Consider the following 26,208-nt stretch of genomic DNA (forward strand, 5'->3'; position numbering starts at 1 on the left):
GTGCCTTGATGAATAAAAGTAGTATTTTTTTTTTTTTTAGAGTATACATTAAAACCAGCATTCACAAAGTTTCATGCATTTATTTTTTCAATTTATTTTTAGACTTTGTGACACATCTAATGTTGTCAATGTCATTTCTCAGCTTTAACATGCTTAAAAAAAGTGGAAATAACTTGGGAAAACGTATTGAAATCACAAAGGAACCATATATCACCTTGTTCTCTCCTTCGATTACAATAATGGGCACTGAGGTGGCCGGCCATCGATGCTTGGCAGGTAAAGGCTTGTCACAATTCCACAATACAATAATCTGAGAAAAGACAGAAACAAAGAGAGATCAGAAACAAAGCAGTTTCCAAAACGATGCATTCTTTTGAATTATACAGTACATTTCTATTACTGAGGCTTCAAGGGCAGAAAAAACACATGAATTCAGATCCAGTCCCCAGCTTATATGTTTCTTTCCAAAGAAATTAAATAATACAAATCATAATATACTGTACTCTGCACTTTTATACACGGTCAGACTTCATTAAAAAGCCACATTTAAATAGAGCATTTGACAGTAAAACATATGCAGTTAATGCCAAACATATCACATTGTGACTTGTCAGGGATTCTCTGAGGGCTTTCACTTTGTGAAGTTCACACACATTTCTGTAATTGTGTATCTGGTGTTAGCATTAGCCTGGAATGTCCCAAATATGGGATGTGATGTCGGTTTCAATTTACAGCTTGTCATAGCCATGAGTTTTTTTTTTTATATTCATTTTGTTTTGTCACTTTCAAGTGTCTTTGAGTGATTACACCTCCGGCTGAAGTGACTGGCTCTGGTTTTACGTTAACACTCATAAATGTTTCATGTGGAACATTTTAAGAGGGGCCCTTACTCTCAGAGAGTGTCTGTGATTTAGAAGTCAGTTAGTTCACAGAGCGGGGTTAAATAACTCATTAAGAGCGCTCGAGTATTTGGACTCAACCCAATACTCTAACAGAGCCCTACACACTTTCAGGGGATTTTTTTTATGTGCAACAAAACGTTGATAGACCGCCCTAAAAATCCACAAGAATAATAAATGCATATAAATGAGAATTTAAAATGCTGAAATGATCAGGTCTCTGGTCTTGACATCAAAACATGAGCAGACATGCGTACACTGAATAAGCTGACAGAAAAGCAATAAAGGTGTGAAAGTGAAATTGGGTAAAGACCTAGGCTTGCCGATCAGGTTTATGAACTTTCCTTAATAAAACATGAACAGTAATAATATTCAAACAGAAAATATTGAAAAATATATATTTTTATTAAACATTTAAACATTAAATAATTCAATTAAAATGATATTTATTAAATGTTAGTTTTCAGGGCACTTTTTGTTGTTCACGAATGCATAGGGAATGGCATCAGGACATGATGCAGGCTCGATTGCTGCCGCATGAGCATCATTATTATATGCAAGAGCTGTTCAAAATGAAAAAGTACTGTATTAATGCACTGATTTTAAAATCCTGCTTTAATGCGCTGGTGATATAAACAGCCATCAAGACTTTTACTTAACCACATCTTTCATTTCATTAACTCTCAATCGCAGAGTCACGTAGCTCTCAAGCCACAGAGCAGAACATAATAAATGAGAGCTTGACTGTCTAATGATATTACATGCAGAAGGATCAGGAGGCCTCTTCAAACTCTAAGTATTCTATAATCTATAATAAGATCAGAGACATTAATTAAACTACTTAAACTCTTAGAAACAAAACAAAGCCTGAAGGTTGGATTTTTTGATAATGCAGACGAGCGAGGCAAAGATAGGATCAGGAACGCAAAAGCATGTTGACATGAGTGAAGCTCCATACTGGGGTGGATTTAAAGTATGAATCAACTATAAGTCAACTAGTCATCCAACAACTGAACAAGTATGTAGTGAGAATCATACAAATGATAGCTTCGATATAATCAATTTAGTCTTCAAACTTTGTAAACATCTCCTAAGAAACGTACTGAACTCAAAGCAAGCCTAATTTACTCCAGGCTTCCAATTAAGAAGGTTTAGTTGACGAGTTGTTCAATCCACAGACTAACTGATTTTGATGAGTCAGGATATCTACAAAGTTTTTCAAAGTCAAATGAAATACTTTTTTACCATAATTAATAATGTATAATACTATTAATTAAAATCACTTTTACTTAAAGGGGTCATATGATGCGATTTAAATTTTTCCTTTCTCTTTGGAGTGTTACAAGCTCTTGGTGCATAAAGAAGATCTGTAAAGTTGCAAAGACTAAAGTCTCAAATCCAAAGAGATATTCTTTATAAAAGTTAAAAGTCAGCCACGCCTACCTAAAACGGCTCGTTCTAACACGCCCCCACATGTCTACGTCACTATGTGGGAAGATTTGCATAAAGCCGCCCAAATGTTCACGCAAAGAAAGAAGGCGTAACTTTTATTCTCGCTGTAGTATTGTTGTTGCCGCTGCCATGTCGTGAAGGCGCTGTGTGTTTAGTTGTGAAAGCGAAACTACTTTGTTAGGCCTTTCAAAAGAGGACGATATCCGCTTTGTCATGCTCTGCTCCCTCAAGCCGGCCTCCGCTCACTCAAGGCCGCGGTATGTGACGCTGTTTCGCTGTTTCGTTGTGAAAGCGAAACTACTTTGTTTGGCCTTCCAAAAGAGGACACGACTAGAAATCAGTGGTTAAGTTGTATTTACAACACTGTTCCAGAACACTTCAACCCAAATATTCAGATGTGTGCAGCGCATTTTATGGAGGACTGTTTCCTGATCCTGGTAGAGTGGACTACAATGCCGGCTGTTCTGACTCACAGACTGTAAGTAAGTTTTTTTATATATAAAGAATTTGCCACTGACGATTCAAACGCGAGTTTTGAGCAGTGTAGAGTAGCGCTTGTTGTTTGTCATTTCTCCGATCACAAATGCAGACATGGTTTTATGTTTATGCGGCGCGATGCAACGCAACGCGTAAAAAGACAGTATAAGTCATTATAATCCGTAATTATGTCCCCACTGGATGCAACAAATGCCTCGTTTATAATGGGTTTTAATGTTTTTGTCTCATCGCTCCGGCCGGACAGGGCATCACAATATGGTAAGGGGCGTAACATTTCCCTCACATGCTTGAGGTATTCGGCCAATCACAACGCACTGGATAGCTGGCCAATCAGAGCACACCTCGCTTTTCAGACCAATGGGCTTTGTAAAAATCGACGCGTTTAGAAAGCCGGGGCATAGAGGGGAAACAATAATCTACAGTATGTGGAAAATAATGTTTTTTTTTTAACCTTAAACCGCATAAACACACTTCATTACACCAAATACACAAAATAATGTTATTTTTAGCAGCATCATATGACCCCTTTAATTAAACAGGCTAGGGCAAACATTTAACACATTTTTTTTAGCAAAACAGGGTAACTGCAAGTTTAAAATACACATTTTACACAATAATTTGAAATTTGGTTTTGTACCAATACGTCAATACATACAAATTAGAGGTCGACCGATATTGGATTTTGCTGAAATGATTGTGTTTCTAAAATCTATATACTGTATATTGAATATGTTAATGTATTTAGTTTTCCCTTCCTGCTATGGGTCAGCCCAGAGAAAAGCTACACATGTTTACATTGAATTAAATTCCAGAAGCAGCTTTGGTAACAGTTTATTTTTAGGTGTCCTTGTTACATGTTACATGTTCTTACCATTATAATAACAATAAATTATGCATAATTACATGCAAGTAACCCTAAGCCAAACCCTAATCCTAACCATATAGTAAGTACATGTAGCTAATTAATATTACTCAGTACTTAAAATATATAATTACACTGTAACAAGGACACCTTAACATAAAATGTAACCGCAGCTTATTGTAAAACCAAAATGGCAATAGTAACTAGAAAAAAAGTGGAAATTTAAATTGTAAACAAGCCCAAAATAAATCAGAACTCCATTTTCAAAATGTCTATATTATACTACTTCTAGCTGCTCACTGAAAAGATTAGAGAGATAAAATAAGCACTATTTCAACAGTAGGTCGTAAGAAATCACTTGGCATAAATGTGCAGTATTCACTGACTGCGAACTGCACTGACACAGCACTGAGTTTTGACTTTGAACGTGCAGTGCACATTTAATTACATCACCCAAAATAAAAAGCAATTTTTCTGTCCCCAAATTTAAGACCTCTTAAAATGAGAATTAAGACTCCTGTTATACCATTTAGGACATTTAAGCTTTTTACGACTTTAAATTTGATTAACTAAATTTAAGACATTTTAGGGCCTGCAGGGATCCTGTAAATAGTTTTTTATGCACCTAATTTAAATGGGTATTTTTAACTGTCATCAGTTGTGGCGTGCCCAGCAATGTCTTTAAACACAGACGGTATCTCTATCAACTTCCCCCAGTTTTGGGGGTGGAGGTACATGCGTACTCACTCACAGCGGTGGGCCCCAATCTTAGTTACCTAGCCTGCCAGAACGAGCTCAAAAGACGCCCATCATTCTCCTCTGCCTCCACTTGTTTATTTATATCCCTCCTTCCTTTCCATTCCTCTGCGGAAAGACTCTGGCTGATAGCTAAAGGGGCTAACATTGCTATTCCCATCCCTCCACTTGAGCTGGAGAAGAGTGTGCTCAATTCAAGCTCCGCCAGAGAAACAAAAGCCAAGCGTTCAGCAGTCGAGTCTTTTCAAGCCCTCCCGCGGAGAAGAGAGGAGACAGTCTGGGAAAAGCGCCAGCTTGTGTGTGCGCAACATGCTTTGCACAGTCAGCGGGGACACGTTGCATTTAATTCCCCACCTCTCCTCCCCCACTAGCCCCTCTCTCTCTCCTGCACATTAGAGACGAATCGATACGTATTGGTTCCCAGGGTGGTAAACACTTCAGAAGGCAGTGGATGCCATGGAAACGCACAGGCTGCTGGGCTCTGACTTAGTCCCTGAGGTTTAAGAGGGGTGTAAACTGAGGGGGCGGCAGAGACGAGTCGTCCAGATGCACCGAAAGTATGACGCTTTTAACATTGAGAGATATCCACTCATCTTCAAGAGGAAAACAACATCGCTCTGTGTCCTCATCAGATCAAATTGCGGAAACAAATTTCAGCATTTTCTGAAGTTCAGATATCAAGCATCCTAATGGGAAGCCTCAAGCAGTCAAAAAGTAACTAGTTCATGTCAAAAACAGCAGTCAGCTCTGATTCTGATACAGATGTTGTTTTTATCATTATAGGATTTATAGCAGGGATGTCAATTTAATGTTAAATTAGAGCAGTGGTCATCAACCTTTTTGACTTGATTGTCCATCACAATATTTATTATTATAGGCTCATATATTCTAAATATATTTGTGATATTTCTGCTGTAATTATGACAAAACTGCTTGTTTTCAAACTTTTTAATATTAATAGAAACTGAAATGATTGATATATGTGACCCTGGACCACAAAACCAGTCATAAGGGTCAATTTTTTTAAATTGAGATGTATACATCATCTGAAACGGAATAAATAAGCTTTCCATTCATGTATGGTTTGTTAGGATAAGACAATAATTGGCCGAGATACAATTATTTTAAAATCTGGAATCTGAGGGTGCAAAAAAATCTAAATATTGAGAAAATCGCCTTTAAATTTGTCCAAATCAATGCATATTGCTAATCAAAAATTACGTTTAGATACGTTTACGGTAAGAAATTTACAAAATATCTTCATGGAACATGATCTTTACTTAATATCCTAATGATTTTTGGCATAAAAGAAAAATCGATAATTTTGACCCATTCAAAGGTTTTCTTGGCTATTGCTACAAATATACCCAAGCGACTTAAGACTGGTTTTGTGGTCCAGGGTCACATATTAAACTGATTACTATGATTTATCTTGTGAGTTCAGGAACTACTTCCATAAGAACAACAACTATTGATTTTATGTGTTTTTAACATTTCAGTTTAGATTAGAGTTTGACTACTTTATTATATAATATCACATTTTTAATTTAAATAATAATAATTGATTAATTTATTATTATTTAAATTATTTAATTTATAAAAAAAAAAAATTATCGTTTATAGCAGGGCTGTCAATTTAATGTTAATTTAGAGCAATGGTCATCAGTCTTTTTGACTGAAACGCCCTTTTTGTCCATCACACTATTCATTATCTGTATGGGCCCATATATTCTATAGATATTTCTGCGGTAATTGCGGTCTGCTTGTTTTCAAACTTTATATTAACAGAATCTAAAATGATTGATATATTAAACTGATTAACCATGATTCATTTTGTGATTTCATGAACTATGTTCTTCCATAAGAATACGAGTTACTGATTTTATGTGTTTTTAGCATTTCAAATTAGATTAGAGTTTGACTATTTTATTATTATGTTAATAAGTTATTAATTTAAATACTTTTAAGTCATCCGGCGGGGCCCCTGGAAGTTTGCTGAGACCCACTGGTTGAGAACCACTAACTTAGTGCAATTAATTAAAAAAAGTAATAAATATTTAAATATTGAATTATTAAATGAATTAAAGGCACTAAAGGCAGGTTTCATCTCTGAATCGTCTTTTTCAGCAAATACTGATATATGCAGTAATTTGCCCTTGTTTTAATGAATTAATCAGCTATCAGAAGAAGTGGATCTTACCTGAGCACAGTACTGGGACCTTGCCACTGAGACGAGGAGCTTGAGAATCGGCTGAGACTGAGAAACCAGGGGTGTGACTGCATGGATAACAGCAGTGAACTTGGGATTCGGCTTGATCCCTAAAAAAAACAAAAACAAGAGAATTAATTTGAAAGAACCATAATCAGACAAAAATGATACACCAGATCTATGCTGCACCTGTTCACTGATCTTGGGAGGAAATCTATGGAATTCTATTGAATGGATTTAAACATAGTAAAATGTGTAAAAAGTATCTAATAACAAATGTAATATTTGATAAAATATTTAACAAACGCAAGGGAAGAATGATGCATACAGCTTATTGAATGACAGAATTTCGAACTCAGACTCTGTGAAGCTTTCTGAAGAGCTCTGTGCAGAACTCCTGCGAGTTTGATAATACGCCAAATATATCTATAAAATACTTCAAGCAATATGATTTAGTGGTATGACTTAAGTGGGATTTAATGAGATAAATAATCCATGTTTTAGAGTTATTAAATAGACTACATGTTTAATTACAATCAACGATAATGGCATTAATATCATGCACATCTCTCTATAGATGCAGCACTTTTTTCATCTATTGTCCACTTTGCCCATGAGATAATAAAACAGACAGTTGGCACCATCCTGTAGAGTGTTTTCCTCATCTGGAAATAACTCACCATGTTTAACTGGTGCAGTGGTGACAAACCAATATGATAATTCTTGCACAGATACAAGCAGATAATTCTTGTTGGTTACCACTTTTTTTTTTTTTTAAACTTACATTTTCCCACTAACAAGAGGTGCTCAATCAACGGCTTCATATTGATTGGCCTGACAAGCAGTGCAGATTAAGATAGAGGCATGCGTGGGCTGTATTAGCAAATGTGGCGATGCACGACTTTAGATTGTGAATATGGATTTTGCGATCCAATTACACAGGGCTGGTCGATAATCTATCACGTTGTACAATGGTTGTCACTTAGCTACATGGTAAATTTGTAGATATCAAGACACCTCCGCAATTAAGAGATGGCAGGAGAGGGTGTTTAAAAATAAATCAGATGATGACAAAGTAGAGAACCAGAGACAACGCAACTTGGGTTTTGAATGAGGCTAGTCACAAATTTGGCTATGACAAGAAGACCCACGTCTGTAAAAGATGAATAGGACTCGAAAGTCCCATAATGCTTGTCTGTCATGTCTTAGAAAGCTCATTAATTCCAGAAACATTTGAACATAATCTCAAAACGTCATGCAGGACTAGTTTCTGAAAGTTTAGGAGAAAAGGGTGTCACAATATTAAAGTCAGAAAGACTTTTGCTGCATGTGTCCAAAATCACTCACTTGTTCATTCATTCACTATTACCTATACAGTAAATGTGACATACAGAATAAATGCACTATGTAAATCAACAGAAACTAGTGAGCGAAATCAGAAGAAATACTGTTCCTATACTTTATATGTACCTTATTATAATGCACTTTGTGTAAATACCATCTATTGCTAAGAAAATATGCAATTTTCACTTTGGGTAAATAGCATCTAATTGCTATTTATACTTAGCATGCGTATCGGGATCGCGTGCAGGCGGAAGCGACTTTATGTGCACGATTCAAATATTAGTCATCGGAAGCGCGAGAAGCGAAAAGGTACTCGTCTCAGAAAACGTACAAATAAAGATAATTTTAGATGTTTAATTACTATTTGGAGCATTGTGATTGCTAGACGAGGGCTTAATTAACTCATTTTATTTGAAAACCTAAAAATGTTTTCACGTTTTTGGCTGTAGCTTAAAATTGCCGTGCGCATTCCGACTCATTTTGCCAGCACGGGTCACACTTACATAATTCAATATATTTTTTAAAATTTATTTTTTGAGTTGACATTTTTGATAGAATTAGCGGCAATATGTATAAAAACGTTACATTTGAACTTTTTTCATTAAATTTAAGACAATTTAAGACTATTAGCAGCACATAATAAAAACTGCTGGAATGAAGGAAGTGGCAAACTCTTATTCCTCTATGCTCAACATTTGCACCATTAGATTATAAAATATTATTTCAGCAAGTATTCAGCGCATTACAGGTATAAAAGAAATCTCTACATCATTGCTCACTTGCTCACACTACAAAAATGGCAAACCTCCAAATAGTGCACTATAGGAAAAAAAAGGGCAATTTTAGAAACAGCTTTTGTCTTTAAACTGTGGAAAAACTGTGTGTGCAATAAAGAAGATGATTGTCAATTACCAAGTTTGGAGTAGAAGAAAGGGAAGTCGCCCAGGTAGGATGAGTACTGGGGCAGTGTAAAAAGTCCACCGGGATGACTGTTCCACATCAGATTGCTCCTGGAGGTCTGCTGAAGCACTCGGTCCTGTATGATCTACACAAACAAGTAAACAAACAAATAAACAGCCTGCATTACAGCCCGTGTAAACAATTCCAGCTAAATTCCTCGCCCATGAGAGTTGTGAAGTTGTCATTTGGAGAAGTCTTTGAATTAATGTTTCAAATTGAAACTTCAAGTTGAGGTGCAGCTCTGGGTCTATAAACTATGAGACAAACGATCAAATGCTCCAGCGATTTCACCACTCTCATCGTGCCAATCAGATGCTCCAGCATTAAGAGGAGCAATTGCTTCTCTGGCCTTGAGTGAGGCTCTCGGCGATGAATGGCTGCTGTAAAAAGAGACAAAGAGTGATAGGCTTTTTTTGTTGTCGTCGTCGTTTTTGGTTTATATTGTGTCCCTTGGTGTGAAAGCGGCTTGGCTTAGTGACAGCCTAATCGTTGGCAACTGGAATGGGATTCCACACAAGCTGAATGTCTCTGAGATTGTGTCTTCATTGCAGCTTCTTAATACTAGCCTGGAGGTTTTTTTGCAGTACAAATGACAAAAGTCTTGTAGAATTTACTGAGCAGCATCTGGAATGCATTCATCAGTTGAAGGATGGTGAGATTCCACGGACAACCTTCACCACACACAAATATAACTTGCAAATACAAACACACATTTTCTGTAGACAGAATCACAGCTGCATAATTAGTTCAGGTGTATGGGAAGGTGAATGGGGAAGATAAACTCGTTCTGCATAAATAATGGTAATTAGGACTAATCACGCACGTTGATTCAGAATGATTAAACAGAGGAATCTGGGCAACAAATCGAAGCGTTCAATTAATATTGCAAAGAAACGAGGCATTCAAGGTGAAGTGTGTAATTTAGAAGTACCAAACAGAATCAGAAAAATACCCAGTGTTATTTTTACATTTTTTTGTTATAGTTTAAAAAATGCTTTAAATTGTCTGTATTTTGTCGTGTCGCATTTAAGAATTATACTTTCATTAAAATGGCATAATATAATGTAATACACACAAACTTCAAAAGTTTGGGGTCATTTATTATTAAGAAATTAATAGTTTTATCCAGCAAGGATGCATTAAAATGAACAAAAGTGACAGTAAATATTTATAATGTTTCTAATAAATACTGCTCTTTTGAACTATGTATTTATCAAAAATATTAAACAGCACAACCGTTTTAAACACTGATAATAAAAAAATGTTTCGAGCAGCAAATCAGCATTTTAGAATGATTTCTGAAGGATCATGTGACACTGAAGCTTAAGTAATGAAGAGAGTAATGACTGCTGAAAAATTCTGCTTTGCCATCACAAAAAATTACATTTTAAAATAAATTTTATTATAGTTATTTTAAATTGTAATAATATTCCACAATATTACTGCTTTAAATGAGTTTTATCAAACAAATGCAGCCTTTTAAAAAACATAAAATCTTACACTCCCCAAACTGTTGAACATTATTATATTATATTATATTACAAAATGTCATCTGAGGTGACTAATATAAAGCACAAGTTTGAGTGTTTCCCGTGTTTTCTTCTTGCTCCCCCCTGGAGCAGTCAATAACCATTTGACATGAGCGTTGATATTAAGCCGTGGTTTTTCAACCTTGCAGAACCCCACCTGTCATCTTAAAAACCCAATCTGAGCGGCTGATGAAAGGCCGTTCCTCTTGCTCAGCTAAAAGTCCTCCCTTTTAGTGACTGAAGACATGTGATTGACGACTCAATTTCGCAACAGGATGGCCGCAATCTTCCAAATGGAGGGCAGCGGATGAAAGCAACTCTTCGGATGCTAGCTGTAATTGCAATGATGCTGCACCCACGCCGTGGGAGGTTGGGGGGCTCTGACAGCTCTGTCGCTAGCTCATAGTCTTCTGGGGTTAATTGCTGTGATTTGTTGATTGTAGATGCTTATGCATTGTATGACACTGTCAGTTTCTAAACATGGACCGCAATGGCATGTCGATCTAAGAAGCAGGGGGAATGGTTACACTAACAAAGCTTTTGACAGAATATATTTCATATATAACAGTGCCAAATAAACAGACGTTTCAGTGAGAAGCACAAAACCATCCAAATACTTTTAGGGCTGCTGTATCTGAGCTCTGTGTCTAGACAAATGCTAGTCAAGCTAATAACTCTAAGGAGAGGTCAATGAACCAAGGTCACGCGTCATTTCCTAGACACTGATAAAGGGGATATACAGAATTAAACAAGGCATGAGAATGTGTACGCACTTAGCACAACCCCTAATAAATCATCATAATTCGACACTTTCTGTCAAAATATTTGGACCCAGCCTGTGTGTCTGAAGCGGCTTTTGTGAGTGTCACAGCTGTGGAATGAGAGCGAGTGTGTGTGTGTGTGTGTGAGAGAGAGTAGGGACGGCGTGACTGAGCAGTCATGGCTTACTTCTAGAGTGGTGAGCACAATCTTCTCCACAGATGAGAAGTAGGCCTCCCACAAGAACTGTGTCTGCTGTCGCAGAGCCAGAATCTTATCCTGATGAATGGAGTGCACCGTGGACGGGATCTGCACAGAGAGAGAGAGAGTGATAAATCAGTGCCCTGCTGCTAGAGAGGTTATGTATGAACAGAACAAATGAAAACAAGGGAAAACAGAGGGATATGGGGTGTATGAGGTGTATGGCATCTCACACTGCTTGGTTAAACAAATCAAATCTGTAAAACCTGAATAATCTGCATCATAGTCCTTATGGAAAAACTGGATCATATCAGACTAAGACGGTCAAACCAGTCCAAGCTGTGGACTGAGAGCAAACAATGTGTTTCAGTCAAGTAGGACGTCCTGGATCAACATCCTTCGTTTGACAGGAATGTTGATCCAGGACCAAAAATCGCATGTCAAACACTATCCAAGTTTTCAACCTGTTTTGTCTCAGTCCATCAGTAAATTCCTCTTCATCAACACAAATATGTATATCTAAAGACATATCATATAGAATATCATTCATCATTACCATTACATTAAATAATAATGATAACAAAAATATAATAAAATTAATTATTAGTAATTAATTATATAAAAAATATTTATAATAAAATCATTAAATTTAATTAATTATTAAATTAATAAAAATTGACTATTATTATTATTATTATTATTATTATTATTATTACCACTACAACTACTGACGTGAATTCATACTGTGGGTTCACCAACACCAATGTGTGTTTATTTGAAGGCATATTATATTGGATAATATTTAGTAGGGATGCACCGATACCACTTTTTCAAGTACTCGCCCGATACGATACTTTTATTTTTGGTACTTGCCGATACCGAGTACTGATACCAATATTTTTACTGTATTTGTAATTATTTTAAATATTGGGTACAGAAACCAAAAGAGCATGTATAATGCTAGTTGGTTAACTTCATTTGTCAAATAGATACAGTCAAACCAAAATTTATTCAGACACCTTCAACATTTCTCACATTATCACAGTTTATTCGCTATAGTTTAGAAAATGGTAATAAAATATGACAAGAACTCAGAGTTAAACTGTGTCAGAACAAATTCAGCTTGATAATGTTAGATAACTTTGATAGAAAGGTATGTAATAGATTACAATCAACCAAAAATTATTCATACAGCTGTTAGTATGACAGTATTTACACAACTATCAATACTTAGTCGGGCAACCCTTAGCCTTAATGACAGCCTGTAGTCTCCTGGGCATGCTGTCATCCAGCTTCATGCAAACCTCAACTTCAATGTTTATCAAATTTTCATTTTTGGGTGAACTATCCCTTTAACATACCTAAGATTGTTTCGAATCATATTTTGACGTTTTAGGGAACAATCAAAGAGAAACTTTCTCTAGGAAAAACCTTAATGGCAAATTTATTTATACGCGAGTCCAGATGGGAGGTTTAACAAATGTAATTTGCAGTTTTTGTATGTAATTATCATCAAAGCTTAACAAGTAATTTTTGATATATTCCCTCTGAGTGAACCAAAATAATTGTTTTCAGTCTTTAAAAAGGAACTAAAAGCATACAAAAAAAGAACCCACACACAAAAGATCACAGGATTAATTGTGAATATTTTAATCTTTTGACAGACATAATATAATAATAATTTAGTCACAATTCCTGTGAAGCTCCAGGCTTTCCATTGTTCAAGAGATAGTTCACCCAAAACTGAAAATTGTGTCATCATTTGTTAACCCTCATGTTGTTCTAAACCTGTATGACATTCCACATTTTGTGGAACATGAAGATATTTTGAAGAATGTTGGCAACCAAAGAATCTGCTGCCTTTGACTTCCATCATATTGACAAAAAAAATCCCTCGACATTTCTCCAAATATCTTTTTTTTTGTTTTACAGAAGAAAGTCATAGAGCTTTGGAATGACATGAGGATGTATAAACGATGACAGAATTTCTCTTTAACAAAGGAAATCCTGCAACCTCCATGGAATACATGCATGTCTGGAGGTGGTCTAAAAGCTCTAACCAAGCTGACTTCAGCCCCAATGTCTGACACGACTTTTAAAGTATTTGAGCAGAACACAAAAGAGATTCTGGAAAGGATGCAATAAAAACACACTGGATTTCAGACCTGCAGTAGGAGCCTCTCGTCCCCGATCACAGCAGCCGTGTTCCAGTCGATGACCTCCGAGAAGGGGAGTTCCCAACCATTACTCAGCATGACCGGCACACAGGCCGCCTACAAACACACAAACACACAGAGCGATGGGGTCACAGCGTGAGTCATATGTGCCGTGTTTTGATTACAGGACAGCACAAAGAGAGAAAACACATGGATGAATAAGAAACAGAACAAACACAATGGGACGCATATTAAATTGCTTCTACTGAATGCCAGAAAAGCCATTAGCCTTGTTACTGATACTGACTCGAAGAGTCCAGCGTACAGACGCCTACAGATCAACATCCACTTCACTTATACAGTTACACGTCATGACAGTAAATACAGAGAGGGAGAAAGAAAATATGTACTATAAAACAGGGAAGATGGGCTGAGGAGAGAAAAGTGAATTTCCTTTGAAGTGCGGGAGATGTGTAGAAAAAGAGGGATGAGCAGCTGTTGTGTCTGACGGCTGTTTGACGTAATGAGGACCTGCCACTCAAGAGGTCATAAAGATGTCAGCTGAGCACTGACGCCGCAGGGCTTCAACTCTAGTGGTCACACACACACACACACGCTCAGGGGAAGAGGGTCTGTGCTCCAGAAGTGAAGAGGTGCGGGTGCTGTATGTGAGAGCTAATGTCAAAGTATGTGCGCGCGCGGAATTGTTTCACAATGCTTGTGAGGGCCACATTTCTGAAAACATCCTTATGATAAAATGTCTTCAAAACAACTAGTGGGGGTGATAATTGTTCGTCAAAAAAGAGAAAGGTTCATAAATTGGCCAACTAATGTTTTAATTAACATCCAAAAGGTGACAGAAAGGGACAGAGTTTGTATGCAGTTATAAATATAATTAGTGACATGAGGGTTTTCAACTTGAGAGGAAGGATTGCACAGAAAAGGAAAGGCAGAAGGAAGTAAGTGTGGAAGGAAGAAAGTGAAAGTTTGGAAGGAAGGAAAAAAAACGCGGAATGAAGGAATAAAGAAATGCAGAAGGAAGGAAAGTACAAAAGGAATTGAGGAATTCTGGGAACGTAAGAAAAAAGGACAGAACAAAAGAATTTAAGTGAGCAAGAAAGGATAAAAGAATGAAAAAATGAAAGGAAGTGCATTGGGAAGTAAGGAAGAAAGAATGAACTTGGAAGGAAGGATGAAATGAGGGAAGTGAACAAGAAAAGGAGGGGCAGAAGGAAGTGAGTGCCGAAGAAAGCAAATGTACAAAAAAAAAGGATCAGAGAAGACGGAAAGGTGCAAAAAACAAAGAAGGAGGGAAAGAAGGAAGAATGAACGAGGTTGAAAGGATTTAGAGAAAGAAGGAAGGGAGTGCATAAGAAAATTAACTGTACAAGAAAGGATCAAAGAATGGAAGAAAGGAAGCAAGTAAAGAATGAAGGAGGAAACATTTTTGGAAGGAACTTTGAACTTGGAAGGATTTAGAGAAGAATGGGGGGGAGAAAGAAAAAGAACAATAAAAAGTAGTATGTGACTACAGAAGGAAGAAAGAAGCTATAAAAGAGGTTTAAAAGGAAAGTTAGTACACAAGGAAGTGAGGAAGGAAGTGCACAAGAAATTAAGGGTGGAAGGATGTGAATGCACAGGGAAGTAAGTGTATAAGAAAGGATCAGAGAATGAAAGGAAGGGTGGAAGAAAGTAAGACAGGAGGGAAATATAGAAAAAAATGAACTTGGAAGGATTTAGAGAAGGAGGAAGGAAGGATATGGGGAAGTGTGGAATGAAAAAGTCTGGAAGGAAGGAATGAAAGAAGCACAGAAGGAAGGGGGGGGCAACAGGAAAAAAATTAAAGATGAAAAGGAAAGGAAATAGAAACTAAATGAAATTAAAAGGAAAAGAAAACAGAGAAAATAGGAAAGAAGTAAAAAAAATAAAAAAGGTGTAGACTGAATGACAGATGTGTGCTCACCTGCAGAGCCTCCAGGAAGCGAAAGGATCCCAGTCGTCGTCCTCGCGGAACCAGGCAGAAGGTGGAATTGTGCAGCATTTCACGATAGTCATACCTGCACAAAAACACACACAAACCAATGACACAAATGCCTTTCTTTGAATTTAAGTGTCATTTCTCCATCAGTCTCCCTCCCTCCGTCCTCCACACAGGCACATTCATGAGGAGCAGAAACAAACAGTGTGCAGTGCACACATTCAGGTGCTTGAGAAGACACAGCCATGTTTTTCCCATATCAAAGAGACAGTCATCTCTCTGCCCCTGCGCGCTCTGAGCAGCCACACTGACACAGATGGCTTCCTGTCTTCTCATGCGCGCACCCAGCGTCAAAGAGGTCTGGAGGTTAAAGGAGCAGGCAGTTATTTATCAGGCAGAAAATCATTCATCATTTACTGGTGAGCATGTAAGGTGAAGGTTGTGCGACGCTGACTTCCACGTGCTGCCATTATCTGCCTTGTGATGATGTTGCTGACTCCAGAGCAGCTGTGCCGTTTGCCTCCTCAGCTCATTGGTAGATGCTGACTTTGAACACTGCCTGAAATGGCAGGCTACACACACACACACACACACACACACACACAGCCCTACAGAACGAAACCGAGGCACAGAGGCCATTCTGTTGCAAAGTGAACAAACAAGGCATGCGTGTGAGCACACACGCACACGTCCCAGCTGTCTGGATATGGGACTGATCCCGCGTTAATGTGATAGAATATGAATAAGGCTGGAGGGCGAGCGCTGGTCTCTGTGGAGCCATTTCACGTAGATTAGCTACCTGAGGAGCAATATCAGACAGTCGGCAAACACTGAGGATCCCTCCATGCCTCACTGTGTGTGAGCCCAGGACAGAAATGATGCTTTTCCATACAGTCTGTAAACCACTGGTCACCAGGCTTCCTTGCCCAAAGTACAAACACTTTCATTTTTTTTCTCTCAAAATATTTTTCCTCATTGAACCAGCATACAAAGACAAATGGCACAATAGCCAAGTGATTTAATTATATATATATATATATATATATATATAAATAAATACTGGTGCTTAAGAAACATCTCTAATTATTATCAATGTTGAACACATTGAAAATGCTGTGGAAACTGTATACAAATCACTTTAATATAATGTCACTTTAGATGAATTTAATGCATAAAAATGTAATGTCTTTAAAAAAAAAAAAAGTTACGTAACCCAAATGTTTTAATGCTTTTTTTAATATATTATTATATTTGATGTATTACATATGGAACTATATATAACACATTTGTAAGTCCATTCAGTACCACAGTATAAACCAAAGTACCAAGGAATTACCACCTAATAATTCATAATTGTGCAATGGTTCCACCACAGTACTTTTTTTGTACGCATTGTGTGTATTGCCCATGTTATTTCAAAGCAGCTCCTTTTACTAATTTCCCGTCAAACACTGAGCATCTTTTGACCTTGGGAAGCTCAGACCACTTAAAACAGCACAGCGGAGGTGAGAGGGTGTAATGTGAGTGTTTATACACAAGCGAGAATTGTTTGGGTCTTTAATGGTGCTCAGGCACACACAAGTGTTTGTGTGAAGTGAATCCATGGCAATGAGCATCTATGTGAGATGCAATGCAATAGAGAAAAGAACAGTGTTTAAGTATTATGAGAAAACTGCTGGCGAGTGAATCAATATCAGGGTCTAAAAATGAGGATCTCCCTCTGTGATTGTGTTTATTTCACAGGCTGGGTACAATTATACTACCCTGCCCAAACACAGCCCTAACGCAGCTTTATGCTCTGTCTCCATAGCAACTCCGGCTAAATGCTTCCATTCGGAGTGTGTTAATTTTATGCGTTCTGCACATGGCTGATGGGGGGGACCTTGCACAATGAGGTAATGTTTTAAAAATCGCCACTATTTCGGTCACCATTTCTCTTGCTTTTCACCACTTTCTAAAACTTTCTCTCTCAAACTCCCCCCCCAGGAGCCAAAAATGTCTGTCGTTTCTGACGCAGAACAATCAGCCTAAGGCACAGACTTCCACTTCCCAGACATCAATCTCATGAGAAAAACCCACAAATACTAACTAAAGTGTAAAATAGATAAGCACATGTGATATGACCATATTTGCATAAAAATTGGTCATTCATAAAATATTAGGTAGTCTCAGTAGTACAATTAGATAGTAGTGGTGGTAGATTCATTTACAATAGTTAAGAGATAAAATTTAGGCAGAGTAGATGGCATATTTAATGTAAATATGGCATATTTTGTGCAACAAAAAGGTTGAGAGAAAGAAGTGAATATTTTTGAGTAATCGAGCAAACAAACAGGTAAATCTAGCGTTTCAGCCAATTCACCGAAACAAAGAGATCAAAAGATTCACAAAAATGAATCAAACTTTGAACTACACTACTGTTTTTTTGTTCCCTTTAGAAAGAAATTAATACTTTTATTCAGAGATTAGGGCTGTGCAATATATCGAAATTATCGAAATATTGCAAATGTACATATCGCAATATGCATATCGCTACAGCTTGCAATATTTGGGGCCATGAACAAAAGACAAAGAGAAAATCACTCACTGCTCTTACCTAAATAACTTTTGTAGCTTAAGTAAGAATCAGTGCAAATTGAATTCATAGAGTAAATGTTAAATGTTAAAATTACATTTTTATGTAATGCTAGAGTAAAACACTACCGTTCACTTTCAGAAGTTGTTGTAGAGGTGCTTTCTTCTCACAAAAAGTGAAACATGTATGCTAGTTATATTAGAATCAGAATCAGAATGAGCTTTATTCACCACTTAAGTGTGCGCAAACACAAGGAATTTGTTGTGGTTTTACAGGAGCTCTTGATACATACATACATACAAATAACTATATATATATGACACAAGATAGTTATAGAAGTTCACAGAACTGACTCAGCAACAGCTGAGTAAAACTGTTTCATCTGAGCATGTGGCACATTATCGTATCGCATATTGAATATCGCATTATTTAATGAGTTATCGCATATAGCATTTTTCTTCAATATTGCACAGCCCTATAGAGATAATGCATTAAATTTATCAAAAGAGATGGTAAATACATTTAAAATGTTACAAAAGATTTCTACTTCAAATAAATGCAGAAATGGCTTGCTGGAATATTCTTTAGAAAATTTAAAGCTATATAAAAAGTGCATTAAAATCATTGCAATTGCTTAAATTTATATTGCCAGAACTCATCAAGTTCATCAATATTGCCAGAATCTGATCTCGAGAAATTCATATGCCAAAACCACAAAAGAAAAAAAAAAAAAGATTTTTAACTACAGTTTAATGAGAAAACATCAACAATTAGTTACAGTAATTATATTCATTGTTATGAAACTGGCATTAAGCAACACAAAGCCTTCTGTCATTTCACATACCAGTTACTAGCAGGCCACACAGAGACGCTTACAGCTCCCTGCGGGTATGAGTGTGTGTACATGTGTGCGGCCCTATGAAGTGTCCACACTGTCCTCTCTCCAGAACTCTCACTGTAACTAATTCATTAGAGCAATTAGTGCTCATTAGAGGGCTTATACTAGTTTCAATTAGCATCCACATCACAAGATAACCTAGAGGCATTCCAGCAAACACCCCCGTCATATAATCTTATAATGGCCATGTGCCCCAGCTACACCACGGGAATCAAATCAGGGGCCAATTATGGGCAAAAGGAAGTGAAAATGTTAGTTATTCTATCTATAAATCTATATATCCATTCTTCTATCTCTTCATTCGTCTGCCCATCCATCCACACACAACATGCTATGCAATGTGATTATTGTCTTATCTTACATAAATATTTAGTCCCCAGTCTTTCCATTAAGTCCATTAAGTGCATTTCCTTGTCAAAAAGATCAGCTTTGGTATTGCAGACGTGCGACAAGATCATCTTATACTGGCACCGTAATTTATTCTGACAAGTTTATCATGAAAATCTTTTCAATTTGTCTCCCCCTCTACTAAGCAAAACAGACTGAGCTTATTGCCAAAAAAAAAAAAAAATGGGTTTCTCAAATTGGTTGATTATGCTTTGGACGTGAAATGAAAGAAAGATCACATAAAAACATGAAGGTATGTGGTGAAATTTGGCTATGCTGTCATCACACACGGACACATTTTGTCCTGTTTGATTGACCTGTCAGAATACAGGGACACTCTCCATATAGACCAGTTATCCTGTCGGGGCACGAGGACAGAAACGTGTCTTGATTGGCCGGCCTGTCAGCATACAGGGACACGCTTTGTGAAATACTGGCTGTCCTGTCACCACAAAGGGAATATTTCAGCCCTGACTGGCTGTGGGGTCTGAAAAGCTGGAAGTGCAATTCAGAGCGTGGCATGTTGATGACCAGATGTGTCTCAAAGCACCAGTTTATATCCAGATGGTTGGCAGGACTGCGATGATGTGACTGTGCACGAGTCTGATTCGGGACATGTCAGCACAAGCCTGCTCTGCGGTCTCGCTCCAGTCCTGCGTGAGAAGCATGTACAGATGGAATAGATCACAGACTCCAGTGGTTAAAATATTCCTGAGATGTCAGAGCGCTAAACAGCTAAGTGGGCTGAAGTTGTACTGTGACAGCCCTTTGTACTGGTCTGAATCTGTGTATTCCCGCAATAGGGGGAAAACAGCATCCTATCAGAACTTGTGAAGGGATTATATCGACAAACTTTAGAAATCAAAGGAGCCTTTTATGCTGGAGTTAAACAGCAGCACTTCTAACTTTTATAGATTGAGACAACTTACGAAAACGACTCGAATTTGCTATCTTTCAGCCACATAAAATGCTAAATTACATTATTTTTATCCAAATACCAAGAGGAACAAGTAAAATGATCCCACTACCTATTACCTGAGGTTTTGAACTAGTCTACAAGAATTCACTGGTTCTGTTTGGTCTTATTGCTTGGGATTGATGGCTTTTTGTTCTTATTATTAATGGACTTATTTTTTTCCCATGGCAATATGAGTTAATTTTACTAATAGACCATCTACTGTAGCCTTTCCCCCTAAAGGTGAACAAAAAGTCATAATTAGCTAATTTATTTGCAAACACATTTAAATGTATTCTATTTTAGGGCTAAACCCACAATATCTCCTCACCATATGTGACTCTAAGACAGAGAAGGAGAGAAAGAAAGGGAAAGAGGGAGGGCACGCAATCAAATGCAGATGGGGTCTCTCAATTGCAGATGGGGTCTCTCAATTGCTTGTAGAGACTGTCCCTAAAGAGACTGTCCCTAAAGAGCCAAACCAGCCTTTATCCTTCAAATCCAAAGACTCCAAATTTGCGCACCACACCCTGGCTACGACTGCATGACACTGGAATCTTTATTTGCTAGATTTATATTATATATACCATACTGGTTAAAAAAAAATAAATAATAAAATAATAAAATTATAGCCTGAATGCACTAAGTCGGTAATATTAAGGCACAATGAAAAAAGAAAAGAAAAAATTTGGATAAAAAAAGATATAAATATATATATATATATATATATATATGCATTGAGAAATTAATTTAATGGCAATTAAGCACATTTTAACGGCAATTAAGCACATTTTAACAGTTATTCAAATTAAATTGTTGAATTAAAACCTATAAGACTATATATTACATAGACAATCAGATATGTATACATATTTTATGTATTAAATCTCTTTTTGCATTACATTAATGATGATAGATAGATAGATAGATAGTGTATTATGGCATTAATTTTACGGCATTTAAGCACATTTCAGCACACTTATTTTTCAGCACAATATTTAGCATATACATAATTTATATATTTAAATTAAATTGTTTAATTAAAATCGATAAGACTATATTATATATATATATAGTTAAATACATATTTTAACATATTTTATACATAGAGCTTTTATACATAGATTTATATCATAAAGCATCTGGACATTTTTACTCCATTTTCAATAATGATCCTTATAACTGTTAAAAAATAACCATAAATGAATGGCAATACCAATACAATAATAATCTGTTTAAATGTATATATTTAAATTAAATTGTTGAATCAAAATCTATAAGACATATATTTATATATTATGTATTTCATGCATTAAATAGATTTTTTGCATTACAACATTGACAACTGAGGATGCGTGTTTGATTGTTAAATAAATCAAATCAAACAAACAATCAATAAAAAGTCTTAAACGATGCAATGGTTTTAAATATACTTTGTTTTCTTTAAGCACATTATTTTGAATTCTTTATTTTTCTTCTGGGCTAAAACATGACTGGGACATGCTCTTGGCAGGTTTCATAAAGAACTAGTAGCACTTTCAAAAGAAATTCCTCTGCAGGACAGTGTTATACGATACAGGTGTGTCTCCTAGAACTGGGTCATGTCACATAGCTGGAGGGGGAACTGACAAAAACGAGGGGGGTGCCGACTCGGTCACCAGAGGTCAGAATGTGGCTTTTGGACATTGTGGACAGAAAGCACCATCTATAACGAAGTTCTAACAAAGCAACGGCTTCTTTCGGGAGGAGGCTGCAGCTGGTGTCAGGTTGCTCGGATAGACACTTGCAGAGAGGAACCCTAGGGAGAAAGATGACGCTGCAGAGAAAAGACGGACTGAAGAAACAAGAAAGAATAGCGAAGAGGGACAGCGTGGCTGGTGCTGCTCTGTTTCCACCTGGACAGGAAGTAGAGCAAAGTAACACGGAGCACCTGCATCTTCGGGTCTATGTGTTGACAAGCGGCAGGATTGAATTTTCCGTTCAAGCAGCTTGCCGATATCTCCAAACTCACTTCGAGCTTGAAGTGCTGCTATCATGTGCCATTAAACCTGCTTCGGTGAAGAATGGCTTGCAGTTTTAGATCACAATTAGGCGAAGCCCAATGAAGCACTCATTAGAGTCTGTTCAGAATAAACAGTCTGAGACTGAGAGAAGTGAGTGAGGAACTGACTAATAACACTCTCCCCACTCCTGAAAATATTTAATTAGAGAAGCGAATATATAAATGAAGAAAGTGAGATGGGGGAATCGTAAAAAAAAAAAAGACTCACTGGTCACCTGGCAACCTGTTCTGGTGAAAATATGTGGGTATAATATTTCTTTTTGATATGGAAGACAAAACACACAGACACAATAAATGGATGGCGAAAGAGAAGTAATTACATGAATGTATAGAGATATTAGAGTATTAGATCTGAATAACTATCAAATAAAAGATGAGATGGAGGAAAGTATGTGCTAAAGTAACTTACAGGAGTAGAAAGCATATCAAAACAAATTAATAAAAGTTGAGGAAACAAACAAACAAATAAAAAACCTGACGCCTATATATCTTGGACAACAACAGAGCTGGTGAAATCTACAGCAATAAAACTGTAAACTTTAGAGTTTTATAGCAATAAATGCAGTAAAAGGCTTTCTTTGATGTCTTCATTCTACCACAGGCTGATGACATGCAAACTCTCTCTTTGAGAGCGATTATTTAACTGTGTTTTTCAGACTTTCTCTATTTCTTTATGTGCAAAATAGGAGCCTATATATCCTCAAACAGAAGAGCCGTGACATCAGCCTAAAAGAATTGGTGCTTCTTCACCTCAAACGCTGCACTACTTAAAGGTGAGAGTCACAACACAGAGGGAGGTAAGAGGCTCTCAGAGCTCTCAATGTCAATTACACCACAAACCCACACGCAGGCGGGACAGCACAAAAACGGCTTCACTTCTATAAACAAAAACACACCTGTGTACAACCCAGATTTCCATTTGAGTTTACGCAAATACAGGCTGAGTTGGCATACAGTTCCTTGCAGTGACAGTGTAAGTGTCATCCTCCAGTGAAGCATATCAGTCCTCTAAGTGGTAGCCAATGCCATTCTAATCTCGAGATGAAATAATCTGATCAAAAATCATGAAATCAGGACCAGTTTGAGGTTGTTTTGCTATCAAAGTGCCAACTTCAAATGGATTTTTTTTCTTTTTTATGTAGGTCAAACTCGTCTCATCCAATATAATACATTACTGCTTTGAGTCTTATTTTTAACTCAAGTGTTACATAATGTGAAACTGTTTCTGTACAGATGCAAGACTTATTTGTTAGGAATAACCTTGAAAATAACGATGTCCCTTTTATTTTCAGTATTTGTATAGAAGAAAAAAAACAAACACTTACCTGATATTATATAATAATATATAAAACATTTTGAATTGAAGTGATCAAATAAAAAAAGAAATAAAAAGGTAATTATTTTTATTTATAATAAATTATTATTATTATTATTATTATATGCATCATCCAACCCATATGACAATCAATCAATCAATCAACAAACAAATAAATAAATAAACACCCATAAAACTGCAATATTAAGATGAAACGGCACTTTTATTTTCCGCCAGGGAAGGCCAGAATAATTAGATGGCAGGAAATGAATCATCCCCTCTGCCTGGTGAGTTATTAGCAACAGTAAAAAGAAAATCAACATGAACTAAACCTATCAGTTAAATGAGAGCGGCGTCTTAAAGGCCTATTCACGCAGAGCATGAAATTTCCTGCAACAAGATGTTAAAGCAACACAATGCGCTTCTATACGGCCCAGGAAACCAAACTCTGAAACTAAACATTTAATACTTTAATGTGAATTTCTGCTTTGTAACATCACACTTGGTGTGAACAGGCCTTTAATTTAAACCCATGAGAACATGTCAGTCAACATGACAGCGAGATGCCAAACACCTAGAGGCCTCGCTACTGCATAAAACACAACATACTGCACATGAAGTAGAGTAAAAACTTCACAAATCAATGATGTAAAGACCATATGTCAGGGAATGTGACAAATTATTGGAAAAGCAAATCAAAGCTCTCGCATTCCACAGCAGTTCATTAAAAGCCAACACGTGCATTGTTTCAGCTCTGACAGGAAGGCTTATGCTTCACCCCCAAGCTGTAACAGTTCATAACAGTTCAAAGAAACTCAATAAAACATTTAAGACAAGCCTACGAACCCCCCTCTCTCAGCACCATATGACCTTGGGTTAAACGTATTTAATTAGAACACGAGATTCCCTCAACTCTGCCTTCCCCCAGCACAACAAACATCCATCCTTCATGTGGATGGCTTGTGCCTCCTTTTAGAGCTTTGTTTCCAACTATGAGAGTGGGATTTAGGAAATGGCTGGCATACAAACAGAAGACTTCAAATAGTTGTGTGGCTTTACGCCACACCAAATGGCACATCTGGGCCGCGGCTTCAAAGAGCTCCACTCCCACACCTTTAAGTGCTAAGGCAGGTGATGAGATACTTCTGAAAGCTGTCTGAATCCCAGTGTTTGATAATAGGAGGCAAGTGCAAATCTAAAGCAAAGTGACTTCTCTATCCTGCTGCCGAGAGCCCCCTTTCACACATAAAAGGCTTTCCTGCTGCAACGGACAAAAGCTGTATAGACTGGTTTTGGTATGCACTTTGCCGTTTTCAAAGATTTTTGCTTCTTTTTTTGCTCGAGGTCGGGAGAAGCGGCAGTTAATTTGGTAGTGAAGAAACAATGCAATAAAGTCATCCGATTTAATGTTCCACTGCATCTGGGGAATGTTGGAAAGGTCAGAGGTTTATACTTAGAAAGATGGCTTATGAAACTCTACGTTTCATGATGGGGAAAATATAGCAGTCAGAAGGAACGGTCTACTCTACGGTCACATGGCTAATCTGAAGGACTCGTTTCTTGGTATCTGTTTATTTGTACACAAGCTAAATTAGCAATTGGAAACTTGAACACGTAATTGCTGAATGCACAAAAGGAAGATAAAAACCATATTCTGCTGCTGAAAAGCATAGAGATGTTATTTACTCATCCATTTAAATCTGTATGACTTTCTTCTGTGGACTTTCTTTTAAAGAATGTTTTTGTCTATACTGTGAAAGTCAATGAGGTCCAATGATGTTATAACATCCAGCTTTCATTATATGGACAAAAACAACCCTTTTTTTGGGTTTCTCAGAAGTCAGTCAGTCATACAGGCTCTGCTGAAAACGAATAGCTTTGGTTCGCTTCGTCACTGTGACCGTCCCTAAGGACTGCTTTGCTGACATACATACTTAAGGTGGTTGACAAATAAGAGCAAATAGCGGCCAGCTTCGGTAGATGTCAGTGAATTATTCACCTCTTTATTCGGCTTGCATCACACAGCTAATTTTTATTGAGTTTGTATGATGGCCAATGTCTAAAACGGTCATTCTTGAGAAAGAGCTCATGGGATAACCCCATCCACACAACAATAAAGCACTGTCTCCTGATGCGGTGACATGAAAGGGTGCGGTTGAGCTCACATTCGTCACCCATACCGTTCTCGTCGACACCTCCGGTGTCACAGTTCGGTCATTTATCAAGCAGGGAGGACTCTGGGTAATCTTCCAGAAGCGAAACCAGGGTTATCCTACTGATCCAACCCTGACCACTTCAAAGGGATTTTCTGAGCCATATGTGATTTCATATTGTGTAAAAAGCTATTTTAAGAGAGGTAATTACCTGTGATAGCTACATGAGAAATACAGCTTAGCTTTGCCTTAATATGCGC

General features: G+C 37.2%; 1 protein-coding gene across 2 annotated transcripts in view; it reads right to left on the reverse strand.

Moving 5' to 3' along the window:
• ext1b (exostosin glycosyltransferase 1b) overlaps window positions 1-26,208 on the reverse strand; it is a 75,526-nt gene that overhangs the window by 9,134 nt on the left and 40,184 nt on the right. For both annotated transcript variants that reach the window (XM_016441930.1, XM_016441929.1), the window contains 6 exons: window positions 15,589-15,682; window positions 13,635-13,742; window positions 11,458-11,577; window positions 8,933-9,065; window positions 6,668-6,786; window positions 215-310 (listed from right to left, as the gene is read on the reverse strand). In XM_016441930.1, coding sequence (XP_016297416.1) covers window positions 215-310; window positions 6,668-6,786; window positions 8,933-9,065; window positions 11,458-11,577; window positions 13,635-13,742; window positions 15,589-15,682 — 670 coding nt within the window. The remainder of the gene's footprint in view (window positions 1-214; window positions 311-6,667; window positions 6,787-8,932; window positions 9,066-11,457; window positions 11,578-13,634; window positions 13,743-15,588; window positions 15,683-26,208) is intronic.

This window comes from Sinocyclocheilus anshuiensis, unplaced genomic scaffold (genome assembly GCF_001515605.1).
Source record: "Sinocyclocheilus anshuiensis isolate Anshui unplaced genomic scaffold, SAMN03320099.WGS_v1.1 scaffold195, whole genome shotgun sequence".
Classification (NCBI taxonomy): domain Eukaryota; kingdom Metazoa; phylum Chordata; class Actinopteri; order Cypriniformes; family Cyprinidae; genus Sinocyclocheilus; species Sinocyclocheilus anshuiensis.